The sequence below is a fragment of the Sinocyclocheilus grahami genome, unplaced genomic scaffold (genome assembly GCF_001515645.1).
Source record: "Sinocyclocheilus grahami isolate Dianchi unplaced genomic scaffold, SAMN03320097.WGS_v1.1 scaffold263.1, whole genome shotgun sequence".
In the NCBI taxonomy this organism is placed as follows: domain Eukaryota; kingdom Metazoa; phylum Chordata; class Actinopteri; order Cypriniformes; family Cyprinidae; genus Sinocyclocheilus; species Sinocyclocheilus grahami.
This window is the reverse complement of record NW_015505442.1, coordinates 997329-1016003: the sequence shown is the minus strand read 5'-3', so window position 1 is coordinate 1016003 and position 18675 is coordinate 997329. Positions and strand designations below refer to the sequence as shown.

The window sequence follows — 18675 nt, the reverse complement described above, 5'->3', positions numbered from 1 at the left end:
AAAGAGTTTTTATATTTTTTATATTTAAAGCGAGTTTTTTTGGGCAGTGTAGAGTAGGGCTTGTGTTTGTCATTTCTCCGATCACAAATGCAGACATGGTTTTATGTTTACATGATGCAACGCAACGCAACACGTAAAAAGACAGTATAAGTCATTATAATCCATAATTATGTCCCCACTGGATGCAACGAATGCCTCGTTTATAATGGGTTTTCATGTTTTTGAATCTTCGCTCCGGCCTGACAGGGCATCATCACAGTATGGGGCGTAACATTTCCATCACACGCTTGAGGTATTCGGCCAATCACAACGCACTGGATAGCACGCCAATCAGAACACACCTTGCTTTTCAGACCGATGAGCTTTGTAAAAATCGACGTGTTTCAGAAAGGCGGGGCATAGAGGAGAAACAATAATGTACAGTATGTGGAAAATTATGTGTTTTTTACCTTAAACCGCATAAACACATTTCATTACACCAAATAATGTTATTTTTAGCAACATCATATGACCCCTTTAAGAACCTTTTGTGGAATGTAAAAGTTACATGGATGTTAAAGGTTCTTCATGGAACCCGAGATATTTTACTGCAGAACCTCAAATCGACCAATTAGAAATTCCCATTCTACACCACATACCTCAAATGTGTGGTGAAAAGACCCATAATCCACGTCAAAGAATCCCTCGGCCAGCGACATCATGGGACTAAACCTGTGACCCCACAACAGTTCTTCAGCCAGGTAAGAGCTCCGTGCCTGACAGGTCATTCCTGTAGATCAGAATATATCCGTCAATTACTAAACACAAATCAATACAACACATTTCGCATAATATATTGAAGTATTAGTGTACCTGTAGCTTCCACCATCCCCTCCAAGATGACAACAATCTCAAAGTCCTCTTTCTCCAGCTGAGAATGTGACATGTCCCAGAACGGAGAGCGGACATCGATCTCGTGAGAGATCACCAACGGAGACACTAGGAAGAGACGATCGTCCCCCGTCTCAAAACCAACACTGATATCCGTCTGATCCAGCGGAATAAACTCACCTAAAGAGAAAAGACAACGAAGCAAACGGTTCTGATAAGAGAATGTTCACAAGATTGTACACTATAGCCACCAGGTGGCGCCACTTATATATTACATGAGGGTGCTGATGTTGCAGATGAGGCCTGTGAGGGTGGTAAACGCTGTCTTACCCTCCTGTGTCTGTTTGGATTTGATAAGTTTGGCTCTCATGTTGGCGCCCACAATGTGGGAGGATCTCAAGTCCCCGACGCGGAACATCAAACAGAGCTTGTCATCCCGCAATGAGATGACAGCATTACGAGAAAACACCAAGGTCTCAGCACGCTTATTCGGCTGGGAGATCTTCACAAACATACAACCAACCTAGTGAGAGATGGAGAGAGAAAGAAACAGATTTTTACATTTTAAAATATGTGAGTGGTGCTCAGTGATATTTTCATATTATTTATGTACTATTCCATTGTTTATTCATATTTTGTAAAATTAGCTTTTACTTTTAATTTTTCAAGGAGTTTTCTGTTTGAGGTTTCTGCAGTTTTTTAATTTTATTTAATTTTTTCCCCCTTTTTTAAACATTTCTATTTAGCTTTCATTTGTTTGTATTTTAGTCCTTTTAGTACTTAAACTTCAGCTTATTAAAGTTGGACAAAAAATGGTTTAGGATTTACTTTGAAATCATTTTAACTCAATTTCTTTGAAAATAATAAAAAAAATAGCAAGTAACACGTTTAAGAAACAGTATTTTCTAGTCAAGCATACTCCAATAATCTCTGTTTTATTTACAACTTAGAAAAATCATTTTTACAAGCTTGCCAAGGAAACATTTCTAATTTAAGTTTTTTTTCTAACATACAGTACATAATTTACAGTATATCAGCTTTATTCCAATTAACAATTGTTTTAATAGTTTTGATTATATTTGTAAGAGCAATAAGTTATTTGTTTCTTTATACAGATGTGAAATGAACAATTGTGTGGATTACACAATTGTTAAATAATAGTAATTAAATCATTTAATGCTTCTTATAATACTGTAAATGATGATGACATAATTTCCAGCAATGACTCTTAGCTTTTGTCATGCACGATTGGAGTGATACAGTTTTTTGACCATGTAACTTTTTCCAGTTAATGTTGCTATTAAACTTCACCTGAAAAGAAGTTACTGGACTATTGGATGTCATTTGAGTTCAAAACACACTCACATATAAAGAAAAAGCATCAAATATGAGAAACTGGACATATTGCTAATGTTATCACAATAGTTAAAAAGGTCAATAGTTATTAATATATGAAGAGCTAATTTGCAAAAACCGATAACTCCCAAAAAATTGTTTTTCAGAAATCACGTTTTTTTTATTGTGCATTCCAAGTAATATCAATCAAACTGTAGTTGGGTTGTTTTGATTAAGTACTCATAACTTAAAGCAGCACTATGTAACTTTTTCTGTGTTCAAAATTTGCAAAATGTATATAATGAGCGAGTACATCATGAATTCATCTTCCATACCGCGTTTGTCTTATTCCGAATCACTTATAATAAGTACTTATATTTGGACTATTGTAGCCTGGTCGGGTCGTCACCGCTGCGGAGTAACGCATACCTGCGTGAATCGCCATAGACATAAACTTAAGGCGGGCGTACACGGTGCGATTCTGAAGGTCGGAACGTCGTGAGCTCTGGCACATGTCACGATTGCGTTTATCCGAAAATCGTACGGAGGCAGTCACACACGACACGAATTTACTACGATTTTACAAACTCTGACGTAAGCATTACGTTTCGCGCCATTCATAAAAATATGGATTCTGAGGAGGAAATCATTTTCTTTGTGACAGGCGGCTTGTGACGTCCAAAAAAACGAAGACAAAGGACATGGCAAAGAGAATGGCTGAAAAGCAGAGAAAAGCATGGACTTTCTGTTCTTCATAAAGAACTCGTGGGAGTAGGATTTGGACTATTGTAGCCTGGTCGGGTCGTCACCGCTGCGGAGTAACGCATACCTGCGTGAATCGCCATAGACATAAACTTAAGGCGGGCGTACACGGTGCGATTCTGAAGGTCGGAACGTCGTGAGCTCTGGCACATGTCACGATTGCGTTTATCCGAAAATCGTACGGAGGCAGTCACACACGACACGAATTTACTACGATTTTACAAACTCTGACGTAAGCATTACGTTTCGCGCCATTCATAAAAATATGGATTCTGAGGAGGAAATCGTTTTCTTTGTGACAGGCGGCTTCGACAAACGAAGACAAAGGACATGGCAAAGAGAATGGCTGAAAAGCAGAGAAAAGCATGGACTTTCTGTTCTTCATAAAGAACTCGTGGGAGTAGGCCATTTCTGAATTTCTGCACATTTTGCCGGAAATACAACAGGCATATTCATTCAGAAAGATGAACGGCAAATTTGGCACATTCTGAATAACAAATAAAAAATAGAACTGTGTAATTAAACTAAAATTATTATAGACTATATGGTTTTTGTCATCTTCTGATTGGTCAACTTCAGATGGATCGCCAAATTGTCTCGTTCAACCGCACATACGCCATGAATTTAAATCGACAGCATCCGATTTTTTTTGACATGTTTGAAAATTATCGGCAGGACGGGAGGTGCTCGTAACGTCTCGGATCGGCCCGTAATTCTTCTCACACGGTACGAGCCGCGACCATGCGAGCATCTGCGATTTTCTCCCGAGAGAAAAAAATCGCCTGCGAGCTCGTACGACAGCAAAAATCGCACCGTGTACGCCCGCCTTTAGAGAAGTAGCTCCGGTTGGAATGTTCTTCCGCGGGATGTGTGCAGTTCTCTTTATTAACCCCTAGAGCGCCAAAAGTTACATAGTGCTGCTTTAAACAAATACAGGTAATTTACAAAATCAAAGTTCATTGAACATATGTTTTTTTTTTTACATATTAAAAGTTTGTTTACTGGCAAAAGCAGATAACGCCACATTTTATGTTTTAGAGTTTTAAAAAAACACTCGTTTAATCTTTGTAATCTCCTCAGATGACAATGTAGATGCCTGACAAACGTTGTTGTTGTTGTGATCATAAACTGTATGGATGTGATTACACGCAATACACGGAGCTCCATTCTTCTTTGCTAAAATGGACTTATCGGCTTATGTTCAAAAACAACAAGGGCGCTTGTCGGCTTCTGCAGTAAAACGTGAACTCGCGATGCCTTGAAAGTGGACAAAACCAGCATTTTTGACTAAACGTGTATAGGGTTCAGATCGCGCTATATGTGGAGAATAGTGCTTTTTTTTTAAAGTGGCGTTTATCGGTTTTTGCAAATGAACTCTTCATATATATATATATATATATATATATATATATATATATACCTTACCTTTTAGCATTCAGCAGGTGACAAAACAAACCACATGATTTGAGGATAATTAGGAATGATAGGCCAACATTTAAGATGAATCATATTCCAAAGTTTAATACTAAATAAAGATTAATACTTCATTCAAATCTCTAACCCCAAATATGAGCATGTTCACCTTCACAAACCCCACTAATTAAAATTAAAGTGAGATAAATGAGGAAACAGGTTTAATCTGGGTTTACAAAAGCAGAAACTAGAGGACATGACATTTAGAGAGAGTGTGTGTTGTGTTCAAGTGTGTGTGTGAAACGCAGCCCCTGGGGGCAACATTTAAACCAGGACATGGAGATATAAATGAGTTCATCATAACCACAAAAATACATCAAAATAAGCCAGAAAAGAGATTGAGAAGGGGGTTGAATTTGGCAAAAGCGACAAAATTAGAAAAGGAGAAAAGGAAAGACAGAAACAGAGGGAGAGGGTACGCACATCTGTGCTCCAAAACGCATGACTCATTTGCTCTTGGTTATGGATGATATAACTCAGTAGAGCACAAATCAACAAACGAAAGCCACGTGCAAAAACAACAAAACACTGCCAGATCACATCGTACATGGGAATCATGGGGCACTTTCTACAAAAAGAGTGTAAATAGTACCTGAAATGCTTAAAAATTATTTGCTTTTTCAACAAAAGATCAGTGAAAAAAGTGCTTAACCTTCGCAAATTCATCGACCTCAGGAGGTTAACTAAATATTATGTGCTTTCATTTTCTATTTATTTCGCAACCGTTACCAAAATTTGAGACATGTACCCATCTGTGTGATTTTTTTTTCTAGAAATAAACATAAAATAATTAAAACATATAAAAATAACAGTGTTGCATAGATAATGTATATATACATATGTAAAGTTGTACAAAGTTATACTATAATATTAATATGTTGAAATATTAAGACAATAAATGACAACATTTATTATATGTAATTTTTATTTTTTTAAATCATATTTTTATACCTTTTATATTTGTTGTCAATAAAAGAATAGTACAACTGCAAATAGTTTTAAAGGCACTAAATAATATTACGTATTGATATTATAATATAATATTACTATTAATAATATAAAGGTAAAATGATATTATTAATACTATGAAAATATATTTTAACATTTTTGTTGATAATCTTATAATGGTTCGGGCTTGATTAATGGAGTCAGCAAATAGAAATATAAATTCTTAGATTGCACAGCAAAAAACACAAGATTTGTGACTCTTAATGGTTTTTTAAAAAGTAATTGGATGCCAGGGACGTGCGGGAGGACACGCACAGCACCCCCAACCGAAAACATCTTCCCGCGCCCCTGTTGGACGCCAAAATGTACCATATTTTTGTGGAAAGTGGCCTGTCTTTGATCTTACCATGAATGCATTGACCATAGATCCCAGTATGGCCTGAAGCAGGAGCAACATGGTGCCCACTGGACACTGGTCAGTGATGACACGGTGACCGTAGCCAATGGTTGTCTCAGTTTCAATGGAGAAAAGGAATGCGGAGATGAATCCATTAACATTATTTACACATGGAGTCCACGCCTCATCCTCCAAATGATCCAGATCACCCCTGCCATACGAAAGAGGAAGGGAGAGAGAGCGTCAGAGAACATCCAACAGCGATGGAGATGTTTTGTTTGTGAAAACGAGTCCTTTTCTTTTTTTTTTAAATCACACAGTCTCCTTTAGTAAATTGGCTCTTGCATCTTACAGCGCAAAGAGGAGCGCTTGTTCTCAAGTGTCCACCCACACAGATTACTTGTGTTCATATCTAGCATGGACAAAAATGACAGAGAGTGGACGACACAAATGCACTGCATCTATGAGCAGAAAACTTGATTGAGAAGTATTCCTCAGGGATGAACGGATTTATTTATTTTTTTGCCAATATCAAAAACCAATATAAACGGCCGTTTTTCTCCACATAGCGCTGTCTCTTACGCTTGCTGCGCCCTGGAGAGAAAGTGAGAAAAATTAGAAAGAGTAAAAAAAGGACACAAAAAGTAGGCAAACACCGTAACTGAGCAGCTTACCACAATCCATATAAAAAAAACAGACAAGATTGACAAAGTCAAACTGAGATTTACACATCCAAAAACTAAAAAAAGGCTAAATTAACAACTGGGATGAAAGGGTCTAGTAACACCTATAAATACCAGCGTAATTCTAGTAATATTTATATATTAAATTATTTATTAATATTAATTAGCTTTTATTTTTATATTTTTAGTTATCATTTTAATTTGGCATTTTATTATGAGTCATTATTGTTTTTATATATATATATATATATATATATATATTTCTGTTTAGCTTTCATTTATTTTTATTTAAACGTTAGTTTTAGTCAAGTTTTATACATACATATATTATTACAATGTACACCAATTGTCACCAATACATTCCACATTCTTTATTTACTGAAGAAAAATCATATTTTGCATCAAAAAAAAAAAAGAGTCTTCCAATTTAAAAGGGTTAGAAGATATAAAACTGTGTGTTTGTGTGTGTTATTCATACCTGCAATATGCAATGAGGTACCATATTGCTCCAAAGAAGAGCCAGGTGACTGCATACGCCATGACAAAGACCAGCAGAGAGCAGCGCCAGTTCAGATCCACCAGAGTGGTGAAGATATCCGTCAGGTAACGGTACGTCTTGCGCATGTTACCATGTTGCACATTACAACGGCCGTTTTTCTCCACATAGCGCTGTCTCTTACGCTTGCTGCGCCCTGGAGAGAAAGTGAGAAAAATTAGAAAGAGTAAAAAAAGGACACAAAAAGTAGGCAAACACCGTAACTGAGCAGCTTACCACAATCCATATAAAAAAAACAGACAAGATTGACAAAGTCAAACTGAGATTTACACATCCAAAAACTAAAAAAAGGCTAAATTAACAAGCGGAAGACCGGTGACATTGTGTTCCTGTAGAGGTTTTTGAGTAGGTCAGTCTGTTTCATTACAGATAAGCAGAACAAAATCTTGACAGCCACCGACTCCTAAAGCATCTAATATAATTGAGTCTTACCCCATCCGAACTTGCCCCTCTCTTGCCCTGCCCCTTGAATTTTCTTCCTGAATGGCTGATTGGCTTGTGCCTCCCTCGCTGCCATCTTATCCTGGAAGGACAGGCTGTTATTGGCCTGTGGCTGTGTGGGCGGGGCTGTCTCCGTGGTTACGACATGCCCCAGCTCCTCAAACGCGTTCTGTACATTGGTGGGTGGAGCATCCTTTGGGGCCTCCTCCACAGGCTCCTCCCCTTTCTCTGGAACTGGGAGGGACAGGGATTCGGCGCACGAGGTGAAGCCGGTGTTGTCAAGTGCCATTATGTGTGTGTGTGTGCGTGTGTGTATGTGTGTGTTAAGCAGTAAGTGAATTTGTGTGTGGTAACAATGTTTCTCAGAGCCTTATTCTCAGTTGAAGAGTTTCATTTGTGCCTTTGTTTGATTTCTGCAAAAAAAGACAGTGAGAGAGACACAGATAGACACTGATAAAACCAAAAAAGACCTAATTAACAAGTTTCACCAATGGGCTGAAAGGTTTATAACAATTTCTCATGACATTGTCAGGGTTTTTAAAGTAATTTGCACCCACCAAAAAGGAAACGGCTTTATTTCACTGCTGATTATTGCTTAACATTAATGTTAAGCTTGCCTTTCGTTCACTGCCTCTTCCAATTTAAAAGGGTTAGAAGATATAAAACTGTGTGTTTGTGTGTGTTATTCATACCTGCAATATGCAATGAGGTACCATATTGCTCCAAAGAAGAGCCAGGTGACTGCATACGCCATGACAAAGACCAGCAGAGAGCAGCGCCAGTTCAGATCCACCAGAGTGGTGAAGATATCCGTCAGGTAACGGTACGTCTTGCGCATGTTACCATGTTGCACATTACAACGGCCGTTTTTCTCCACATAGCGCTGTCTCTTACGCTTGCTGCGCCCTGGAGAGAAAGTGAGAAAAATTTGAACGAGTAAAAAAAGGACACAAAAAGTAGGCAAACACCGTAACTGAGCAGCTTACCACAATCCATATAAAAAAAACAGACAAGATTGACAAAGTCAAACTGAGATTTACACATCCAAAAACTAAAAAAAGGCTAAATTAACAAGCGGAAGACCGGTGACATTGTGTTCCTGTAGAGGTTTTTGAGTAGGTCAGTCTGTTTCATTACAGATAAGCAGAACAAAATCTTGACAGCCACCGACTCCTAAAGCATCTAATATAATTGAGTCTTACCCCATCCGAACTTGCCCCTCTCTTGCCCTGCCCCTTGAAGTTTCTTCCTGAATGGCTGATTGGCTTGTGCCTCCCTCGCTGCCATCTTATCCTGGAAGGACAGGCTGTTATTGGCCTGTGGCTGTGTGGGCGGGGCTGTCTCCGTGGTTACGACATGCCCCAGCTCCTCAAACGCGTTCTGTACATTGGTGGGTGGAGCATCCTTTGGGGCCTCCTCCACAGGCTCCTCCCCTTTCTCTGGAACTGGGAGGGACAGGGATTCGGCGCACGAGGTGAAGCCGGTGTTGTCAAGTGCCATTATGTGTGTGTGTGTGTGCGTGTGTGTATGTGTGTGTTAAGCAGTAAGTGAATTTGTGTGTGGTAACAATGTTTTTTAGAGCCTTATTCTCAGTTGAAGAGTTTCATTTGTGCCTTTGTTTGATTTCTGCAAAAAAAGACAGTGAGAGAGACACAGATAGACACTGATAAAACCAAAAAAGACCTAATTTCTCATGACATTGTCAGGGTTTTTAAAGTAATTTGCACCCACCAAAAAGGAAACGGCTTTATTTCACTGCTGATTATTGCTTAACATTAATTTTAAGCTTGCCTTTCGTTCACTGCCCCCGTTATGCATTAAGCATTCAATTAATTGCCTGAAATTAACTTAAGTAGATTACATTGACGACTTCATGCAAGTTTAAATTGATCTACTCATTTTTAAACTTGAAAAAAATGTTTAATCAAAATTAAATTGAAAACAGAAAATATTAAAATACAAACCAATTCAAATAAAATAATAATAATAACCACACAGATAAAATAATAAAACCCAAAATAATAATAAAAATTTGTGATACTAAAATAAATACCCATAGAGTTCAATAGTAAGCAGGGTTATTATCGTTAACACTGTTACTTGACATTAACCATACTGTGTGTACATTAATGAGGAAAAAAATTTAACTTAAATGATTTTAGCAAATGGCTGCAATATAACGAAGAGTGAAAAATTTAAGGGGGTCTGAATACTTTCCGTACCCACTGTATATATATTAGCTAGTTCCAAAGACATTCTCATTTTCATTTAGTTTAAATTGATCTACTCATTTTTAAACTTGAAAAAAATGTTTAATCCAAATTAAATTGAAAACAGAAAATATTAAAATACAAACCAATTCAAATAAAATAATAATAATAACCACACAGATAAAATAATAAAACCCAAAATAATAATAAAAATTTGTGATACTAAAATAAATACCCATACAGTTCAATAGTAAGGGTTATTATCGTTAACACTGTTACTTGACATTAACCATAATAATAATAATAATAATAAACTTATTTCAACTAGTTTCCAAGTCATAATTTCTCATTTTCCATAAGTTTAACTTGATGTAATAAAATAACTAAAACTGAAATAAAAAATATAGAAATGTTAAATAAAATGAAAACTATATACAAATGTAAAAAAAATGAAAATGACAAAAAATCACCACACAAAATTACTAAAACTATAAATGAAAAAAAATGAATAAAGTAAATAACGAATTACAAAAATAATAAAAGCTATAATAGTACCTCAATGATACTAAAATAACACTGATTGTAGGTGCAATGCAGTAAACAAAGCTTTATTCGTTTGACTCTGCTGTCATTTTCTAAGCATAACTGTGAGTTTAAGCATCCTAACTGTCTCAACCAGGGCCATGAGTATCTGCTTGTGTTCAGGAAACCTGTCTGAAAACAGTTATTTTTCACAATGCTACTGCCTTAGAAATCACACAATCAGCTTTAACTCACATTCAAGCCAGAACGTTCCTTTATGAACAACACAATACGCACAGAACGCAAACCTCTATCCGCTCAGAAAGATAAACAAAGCCAGTCACAGTTCCTCATGTCATTATAGCATGAAAACAGTGACATGGCCTGCATTAAAAAACGCCTTCTTGTTTTCATTGTACAGATATCAAACATTCTGTGTCTAGAATCACATATCACATCACTATTGATTCATCTATAATGGCATACTTCACTGCTGCATCGTATCTACAGTAATGATAACATCTGTCTGACTGAGTCTAATCCTGTTTGCTGTGTTTACACAGGGTTTTTTGGGTGCGAAGTCCAGCGAGATGCTATATATAGCTCTGATAGTCTGGCAGTAGTAATCACGCCTACTCGAAGATTGATCATGATCTGCCTTCTTGGTCTAGGCCACATTTAGACTCGTGAATCTTTCATGGATTGAGTGGATCTGTGTGGAGACGTGCTCATGTGTTCAACACAAAGTACTGGACTAACGTTACAGAGGATTGTCAAAAGAGACTGGATATCTCGGACTGCCATATTTCAGGATTTGCAGGCCTCAGCTAGGGCACACACACACACACACACCTCACACAAAGAAATCAATCCTACTTGAATTAAACTGAATGGAGCAGGTAGCACAGATGAAAAATGACCTGCATTGTGGACAAACCTGCTGTGTGTGTGTGTGTGTGTGTATATAGCGCATAATAAACAGTAAAATAGTAACCTATTGTTTGATAAATACCATGCTAGGCCTACATAATTAATACTGCATACATAGTTTAATAAAGTAACATTTAAAAATAAAATAAGGAAAAGTGTGTGTGTATTCATGTATTTGTGTTTGTCTCTGTTTTTCGGTCTGTTTGTGTGGGTGGTTTGTTCACAGTCCTGATGGAAAGTGGGATTGTCATGTTTTCTAATTTTGGTCTTTTGGGAGAAAAGAGTGTCAGATGCGACATAAAGCTGCAATTACACACATACATGTTCACACACACGCAACCAGTGGCCTATGTTTGTTTGGGAGACCACAGGATCATTGCCTGCTGTTTATATGAATATTACAGCCTTACTGGAATATAAACTAGTGGAAAAAATGAGTTTTTAAAAAAAACGGAACGCTTTTAACGACCATCAGACAATACTACTTGTGTATAACAATTAGTACTACTGCATATTAAACATTTAAAAAAATTAATAAATAAAAACAATATTTACACCATGAAAACACTGTTTTGGGATCATTATTATAGCAATTAAATAGTTTTCAATCCCTCACTCTTAATTTTTATATATATATATATATATATATATATATATATACACACTCTTATAAGCTTAAGATATTTTTTACATATTTTTATATATTTTGTTATTTTTTAATAATAACAATTTTATGCAATTAATTATTAAAAAGTTTCCTTTTTATGTATTATTGTTGTCCTTCCTTTTGTTAGCCTACATTTAATTTTTCAGTTCCAATCAGTATTTAAAATAGGCTACTTGCGAGCAATCATGCAATCGCATAAAGCAAGAACCAAAACGTGAAATAAGCATATAATGCACGCACATTTGCTGATGTTTAACTAATAACATGTCTTGATCCGCAAATAAACACCAACCAGTGTAGAAGCGTACAACTAAGCCTACCTGCCACTATGGCGGTCTCCAGCACGTTAACTTGAGGGTTTTAAACACTTGAGATCTTCAGCAGCCTTTCGGGTTTGTTAGTCCAAATCTCTCATGTTGGGCTCTTCGATCAGACTCATACTCATGATGATGATGATGATGATGGTCTACAGCGGGTGGGAACAACGACGCAGCATCACTTCAGCATCATTTCGCCTCCAGGAAACAAAAGAGAGTCAGCCAATCCACACTGAGCGAGAAGGAACTTGTGAAATATTAATCGAAACGCAATCTCGTGCTGCAGATGATGGCAATGAATCCTCTTTCCACCGCGGAGAGTCTCACTCCTGATTAAAATGGAGGCGATCTGACTGCCAGGATGGATGAGAGATTGAAGAGCGAAGCGGCGTCGGCGTGATTCACCGGCCCTGCGCAGGTGTTCGTGTCGAAACGCAATCTCGTGCTGCAGATGATGGCAATGAATCCTCTTTCCACCGCGGAGAGTCTCACTCCTGATTAAAATGGAGGCGCTCTGACTGCCAGGATGGATGAGAGATTGAAGAGCGAAGCGGCGTCGGCGTGATTCACCGGCCCTGCGCAGGTGTTCGTGTGTGTGTGTGTGTCTGAGAGAGAGAGAAGGAGAAAAGAGGCAGAAAGCGTAGAGAATTGGGCAATTAGAGGTGGGATGGAGAAGGGGGAGAGGGGAGGAGAAGAGGGGGGTGGAGATGAGGTCAGTGTCACAAAAATATCTCTCTCACGCATCATAAAAACATGAGCCACCATAATGATTTATTACTTCAAATACACTTCAGTTGAATAAAATGCCAATTTGTCTGCTAGCATGAGATCATTGCAGCAGTCTAGTGTGTGTGTGTGTGTGTGTATACAAACATACATATAAAATATATATTTTTTAAATGGTAAAACAGTATTAAAAATGTATAACTCACATAGCAAACAAACACGCAATATAAGGAAAATATCATGCCCTCTGCTGGCAGATGTGTTCCACATTCTCAACCATATTCTGAAAACTGTTAACGTTCAAAAAATTCCAATATTAAAAAGTGTAATACATAGTATAAGAGTATGTAGTATTTATCGTGATGGCATACTTAAGTGGGCTGATGTGTATCTGTATTGTCAAAACCATGTCTCATCCATCATCCATCCTAATAAGGGAAGTCAGATACATGTCCAAAAACAAGTTTTTGTAAGTACAGTGAATACATCATGAAATGGTATGCCTTATGGTTAAGGATCTGCAGGTTCCATCTTAAGAACCCAAGAGCTACTAAAAATACAACCCCTCTGTCACCATGCCGCCTTTACACAAGACTCTTGAGTAGTTTCAGGGTTGCAATTAGTCTGCTGAGAGCTTTCTTTAATGGGGAAGCATCTTGTACATGCAAATTTGGTTGAGCTAAATCTTTTAATGATTCCCATACGGTCTGATTAACAATCAAACCAGTTCACGCAAACTGAGACTAGATGTTCTGCGAATGGTAACAGGTGAATATAAAACTAGTGCTCATTTGTGAGCTTGTCATAGGAAAGGCCAGAAGAGAATGTCTCCTGCATGCATCTCCATGTCTCCATACACTGCAGAATGTTGAACATGTGAAAATACTTTTTTTATCCAGCTGATGGCAGTTTTGTTCAGTAACTCTTCGTCCATGTCAGTAGCAGTTGGGAACAGAGAGTCTTCTATCTCAGCTCTAGAAAAAATGTCCTTGCGGAAACATCCTATTAGAATTTATCAGGGTTGCAATTAGTCTGCTGAGAGCTTTCTTTAATGGGGAAGCATCTTGTACATGCAAATTTGGTTGAGCTAAATCTTTTAATGATTCCCATACGGTCTGATTAACAATCAAACCAGTTCACGCAAACTGAGACTAGATGTTCTGCGAATGGTAACAGGTGAATATAAAACTAGTGCTCATTTGTGAGCTTGTCATAGGAAAGGCCAGAAGAGAATGTCTCCTGCATGCATCTCCATGTCTCCATACACTGCAGAATGTTGAACATGTGAAAATACTTTTTTTATCCAGCTGATGGCAGTTTTGTTCAGTAACTCTTCGTCCATGTCAGTAGCAGTTGGGAACAGAGTCTTCTATCTCAGCTCTAGAAAAAATGTCCTTGCGGAAACATCCTATTAGAATTTCTATATCCATAACAATAACCTATGACTGTGCTGAAGACAAAATTTTGCACAGCAAAAGACATTTTGTTGGCTAAAAATATAATTTTCTTTAACTAAAATTGGATTTGTAAAAATGATCATCACTCATACCATAGAAGACGGCGGTCATGCCTTTACTGAATCTTCCAGATACCTAAAACAACATTAGCATAAACTCCAGCTCACAGCCTGAAGAAGAATAATGACATTAATAATAATCTAGGCAGAATGGCAAGAAAACAGAAACAGATGCTCCTGCAACAACAATGTGCCAACACCACCCATTTACTCAAACTATTAGTTGTACTGCTATGCTTTGCCCAGCTAAAATTAGGCACTTTATATTTAAAACAGATTGTTTTACTGCTGGTAAACTTCAGTGAAGTCATTTGGGTTATGTGGGGAATGGAATAATGCTGCATAGTTTGCAGTATATTATGATATGATCCAAGATGTAGATGAGTTTGTTTCATCATTTGGAGAAATGTTGCATCGCATCACTTGCTCTCCAATGGATGCTCTGTAGTGAATGGGTGCCGTCAGAATGAGAGTCCAAACAGCTGATAAAAACATCACTATAATCCACACCACCATTTAATGTCTTGTGAAGCGAAAAGCTGCATGTTTGTTCAAAATAAATCCATCAACACATTTTAACTTTTAACTGTCGCTTCTGGCCAAAATCATCCATAATCCATCCATAATCCATAATAACGGTTCCTCCAGTGAAAACGTCCATCCCTTGTTGTCCTCACATCAAAATCCACTAACATATTTATTTAGATTTATATTTATTTGACTGTTTTGGGCTGTTTTTGTTTATAAGCAGTGCTAATCTGTGCATATTTCTCTCCTGATTCAGATGAGAAGACTTATTACGGTATTATTACAAACACAAAGCTTTTCACTTTTCACAAGATTTTAATTGATGGACTGGAGTGGTGTGGATTATCATGATGTTTTTATCAGCTGTTTGGACTCTCATTCTGATGGCACCCATTCACTGCAGAGGATCCACTGGTGAGCAAGTGATGCAATGCTAAATTTCTCCAGATCTGTTCCAAATCTATATCTTGGGTGGCCTGAGGGTGAGTAAATGTTCAGCATATTTACATTTTTGCCTAAACTATTCCTTTAATCTGGGTATTGCATGCATAAAACAGTATGCTGTGCACATTATACATACTGCACACTAAAAACAGTAGTACGCTTTAGTAATGTTAGCATAGCATGACATACTGAACACACCCTCAGGGTTTTCAAATCAGTCAAGCTTTTAGACTTCATATGCTCTTCTTTGAGCACAGTATTATCTGATTTGCAAAGTGATGTGTATCCTTGTGTTTGTAGTGTTTGAGTACTTGAGTTTCTAATTGGTAGTTTTGAAACATCTTGATTAAATGTGTTGTGTGTTTCTTTATTCTGGTAGAGGATCATTTACGTTGATTGAGTTTTGTCTGGGTTTGATTAAGCCGTATCGCCAAAAGCTAATGAGTTGCTTTTATGTTCTGCTCCTGTTTGGCCATCTGGATGCGTCTGAGATGAAAAAGCTGAGCTGGGAATGAACATCTCTAATGAGGAGAAGAACATCTTATAAAGGTTGTCCATTTACATTGTCATATTACATTTCTTTTCGTATAAATACAGTCTATTTTTGATCTGGGATCTGCACGGACTATGTTTTGGTTCAGTTACCCCTCTGGTCTGTTGCTGTCTGATTTCCTGATCAGTGTTGCCAACTCATTTTCAGGGGAAGTTGCTAAAGGAAGGTCAATTTGTTGCTAAAAATTGCTAAATGACGTTGTGATGTCATAGCACGATGACATCAATACGTAATTATGACACAAAATTGTCACTACTTCAAATCTCAGCAAGAAAATATTTTATATATGTTCATTTAGATATGTTTCTAAAATAATATAACACGATATAATATTAAAATATAAATAACTGTATTTTTAAATACAACATTGAATTATTGAACACTTAACACGTTTTTGAACAATTAGGGCCTACAATTAAAGTTGTTGTTTTTTTAGCTGGTAAACTACACATTCTGAACAATTATAGTTTTAAGCAGTGTATTAGCAGTTAGTTATTATGCTACATTCTAAGAAAATATCTGTAAAAATAGGGCACAGTCTACTATATTAATATGAAGGAATTTTCCGTATTGATTTTTCACCATTTTTTTTACCTGCATTTTAAATTACGCATTGTATTTTGTGTTACAGGGTTACAATAGATAATGAATAATGGATAACGGATAATTTCCTGGAAAATTACTAGTACCTTTTCCATTTTTCTAGATATTTTTCTTACAGTGTACTAACTGATCAACAGTCGCAGGCACAAGCTACTAGCAAGGTGTATCATAAATGAACAATTATTAAATTATTATTATTAAATTGAGCAACTGCTAATAGAAGCTAACTTAATTCATGATCGTGATCTGTGTACTGCAAGGCATCTTTGGCTTCCTCATTTTGTGTGATTTAGATGGAAAATGTGTGCCTTTTTATCGTTTGAATCACTTATCAAAAGTTGCTAAAAATTGCCAAATCAATTTAAAAAATAGCTACATTTGTTGCTTGGTGCTTTTGGAAGAAAAAGTTGCTAGGGCAGTGTGAAAAGTTGCTAAATTTAGCAACAAAATTGCTAAGTTGGCAACACTGTTCCTTATGTCGTCTTCAAGCGTTGATGATGATGACAGAGGACTGGAGGAAATGTTTAACTCGGCCACTGACCTGGAAGAGATCATCAGACAATGAAAATATTCTTCTGACCATACACAATTTTTTCAAATGTATCATAAATCCCTTTATCAGGGATGTATTTGCAAGTTTGCAAATGCATTAAAGCAGCACTATGTAACTTGTTCTGTGTTCAAAAATGTATATGTATAATGTATATGTATAATGTATATAATGAGCGAGTACATCATGAATTCATCTTCCAAACCGCGTTTTTGTCTTATTCCGAATCACTACGGTACATTTGGACTATTGTAGCCTGGTCGGGTCGTCACCGCTGCGGAGTAATACCTGCGTGAATCGCCATAGACATAAACTTAGAGAAGTAGCTCCGGTTGGAATGTTCTTCCGCGGGATGTATGCAGTTCTGTTTATTAACCGCTAGAGCGCCAAAAGTTACATAGTGCTGCATTTAATGAGGTTCCAAAACTACATAGATCGACGCTTTTAGAAGCTGGGAAAATAAATATATAACAATGAATGTTCTATTTAATTTAACAGTTCAAAATTCTGTAATCAAGTACTCACATTCATGTTGTTCCAAACAGGATTTCAAGTACATATTTCAGTACTTCTTTTTCACCTGGGGTCAGTATTATGAATCTGAATGTTTATGTTTAAAGAATGATTCCGGTTAAATACACGTTAACAGCATAAATGACAAACGCATATTAAGCAAACTTTGTTATTGTTGTTAAACATTGTTATTGAGCAAACTTACAATAATGGCTTAGTTTTTGAGTGAAAAAGAATTAGTGGATAATTTTGGCAATGTTCACTCAAAAACTGAGATGCGTAAGCTCAGATCACTGAGGCCTACGATCAATCAGTTCCAAAAAGGAAAAAAAAAATCTGTGCTAATTGAAAGAAATAAAAAGATTGAATCCAAGATTTGGTGATAATGTCAGATTTACAAGCAATTTTTAAAAGGCCGGGCCTTTTTGACCTGGGAACACTAAATTGATGAAGCACAGCACAAGGGCTAGTGATGCATTGCATGGTTTAAAATATTTTATGATTTTTAAATGTTTGATGTTTATACTTATAATAGGACCTGGTCCTTATGTAAACAGCATTCCAGATATGAACACGGTCATTTATTGCATTTGCAGCAGTTGCTGGACATTGGCGACAGGCTTATCATTCCCAATGAGTACACAGAGGAGAGGAAGACCTCAGGGATTTGGTGGAAGCAGCTGGTTGCCAGAGCAACGGTAAGACTGGTATCCAGGACAGGAACCTTTGAAAACCTTGAAGGTTTTTTCTTATGCAAGTGCAAACATCATTAGCATTTTTCAATATTTTTTTTTAAGCAAATCTAGTCTGCTTTCTGTTTTAACTAGGGATGTAACGATTCACTCAACTCACGATTCGATTCACGATTTTACGATTCGATTCACAATTTATTTATTTTTTAACAAAATGAGATTTAAGACCAATTATAAATTAAATGTGTCCTTTTATTTTTGCTTGGACAAAATGCTGCGCGTTTCTTTGTGAAATTGAAATATAACACTATAATAATATACTAATATAGCACTAATATAGGTTTTGATTGCTTCTATTGTCCTCATTTGTAAGTCGCTTTGGATAAAAGCGTCTGCTAAATAAAATTTAAATATAATGTAAATGTAAATAACAAAACTA

At 36.7% G+C, this 18675-nt stretch overlaps 1 protein-coding gene across 1 annotated transcript in view; it reads right to left on the bottom strand.

The window, feature by feature from the left end:
• The window catches only part of LOC107599257 (G protein-activated inward rectifier potassium channel 3-like), a 10306-nt gene extending 2359 nt beyond the window's left edge, over positions 1 to 7947 (bottom strand). Inside the window, exons 1-6 of the mRNA XM_016290800.1 lie at positions 7457 to 7947; positions 6947 to 7160; positions 5795 to 5996; positions 1201 to 1393; positions 853 to 1050; positions 639 to 769 (exon numbers count right to left, since the gene is read on the bottom strand). Of these exons, the coding sequence (XP_016146286.1) occupies positions 639 to 769; positions 853 to 1050; positions 1201 to 1393; positions 5795 to 5996; positions 6947 to 7160; positions 7457 to 7754 (1236 nt within the window). The 5' untranslated portion in view covers positions 7755 to 7947. The remainder of the gene's footprint in view (positions 1 to 638; positions 770 to 852; positions 1051 to 1200; positions 1394 to 5794; positions 5997 to 6946; positions 7161 to 7456) is intronic.
• Positions 7948 to 18675: the final 10728 nt, after the last annotated feature.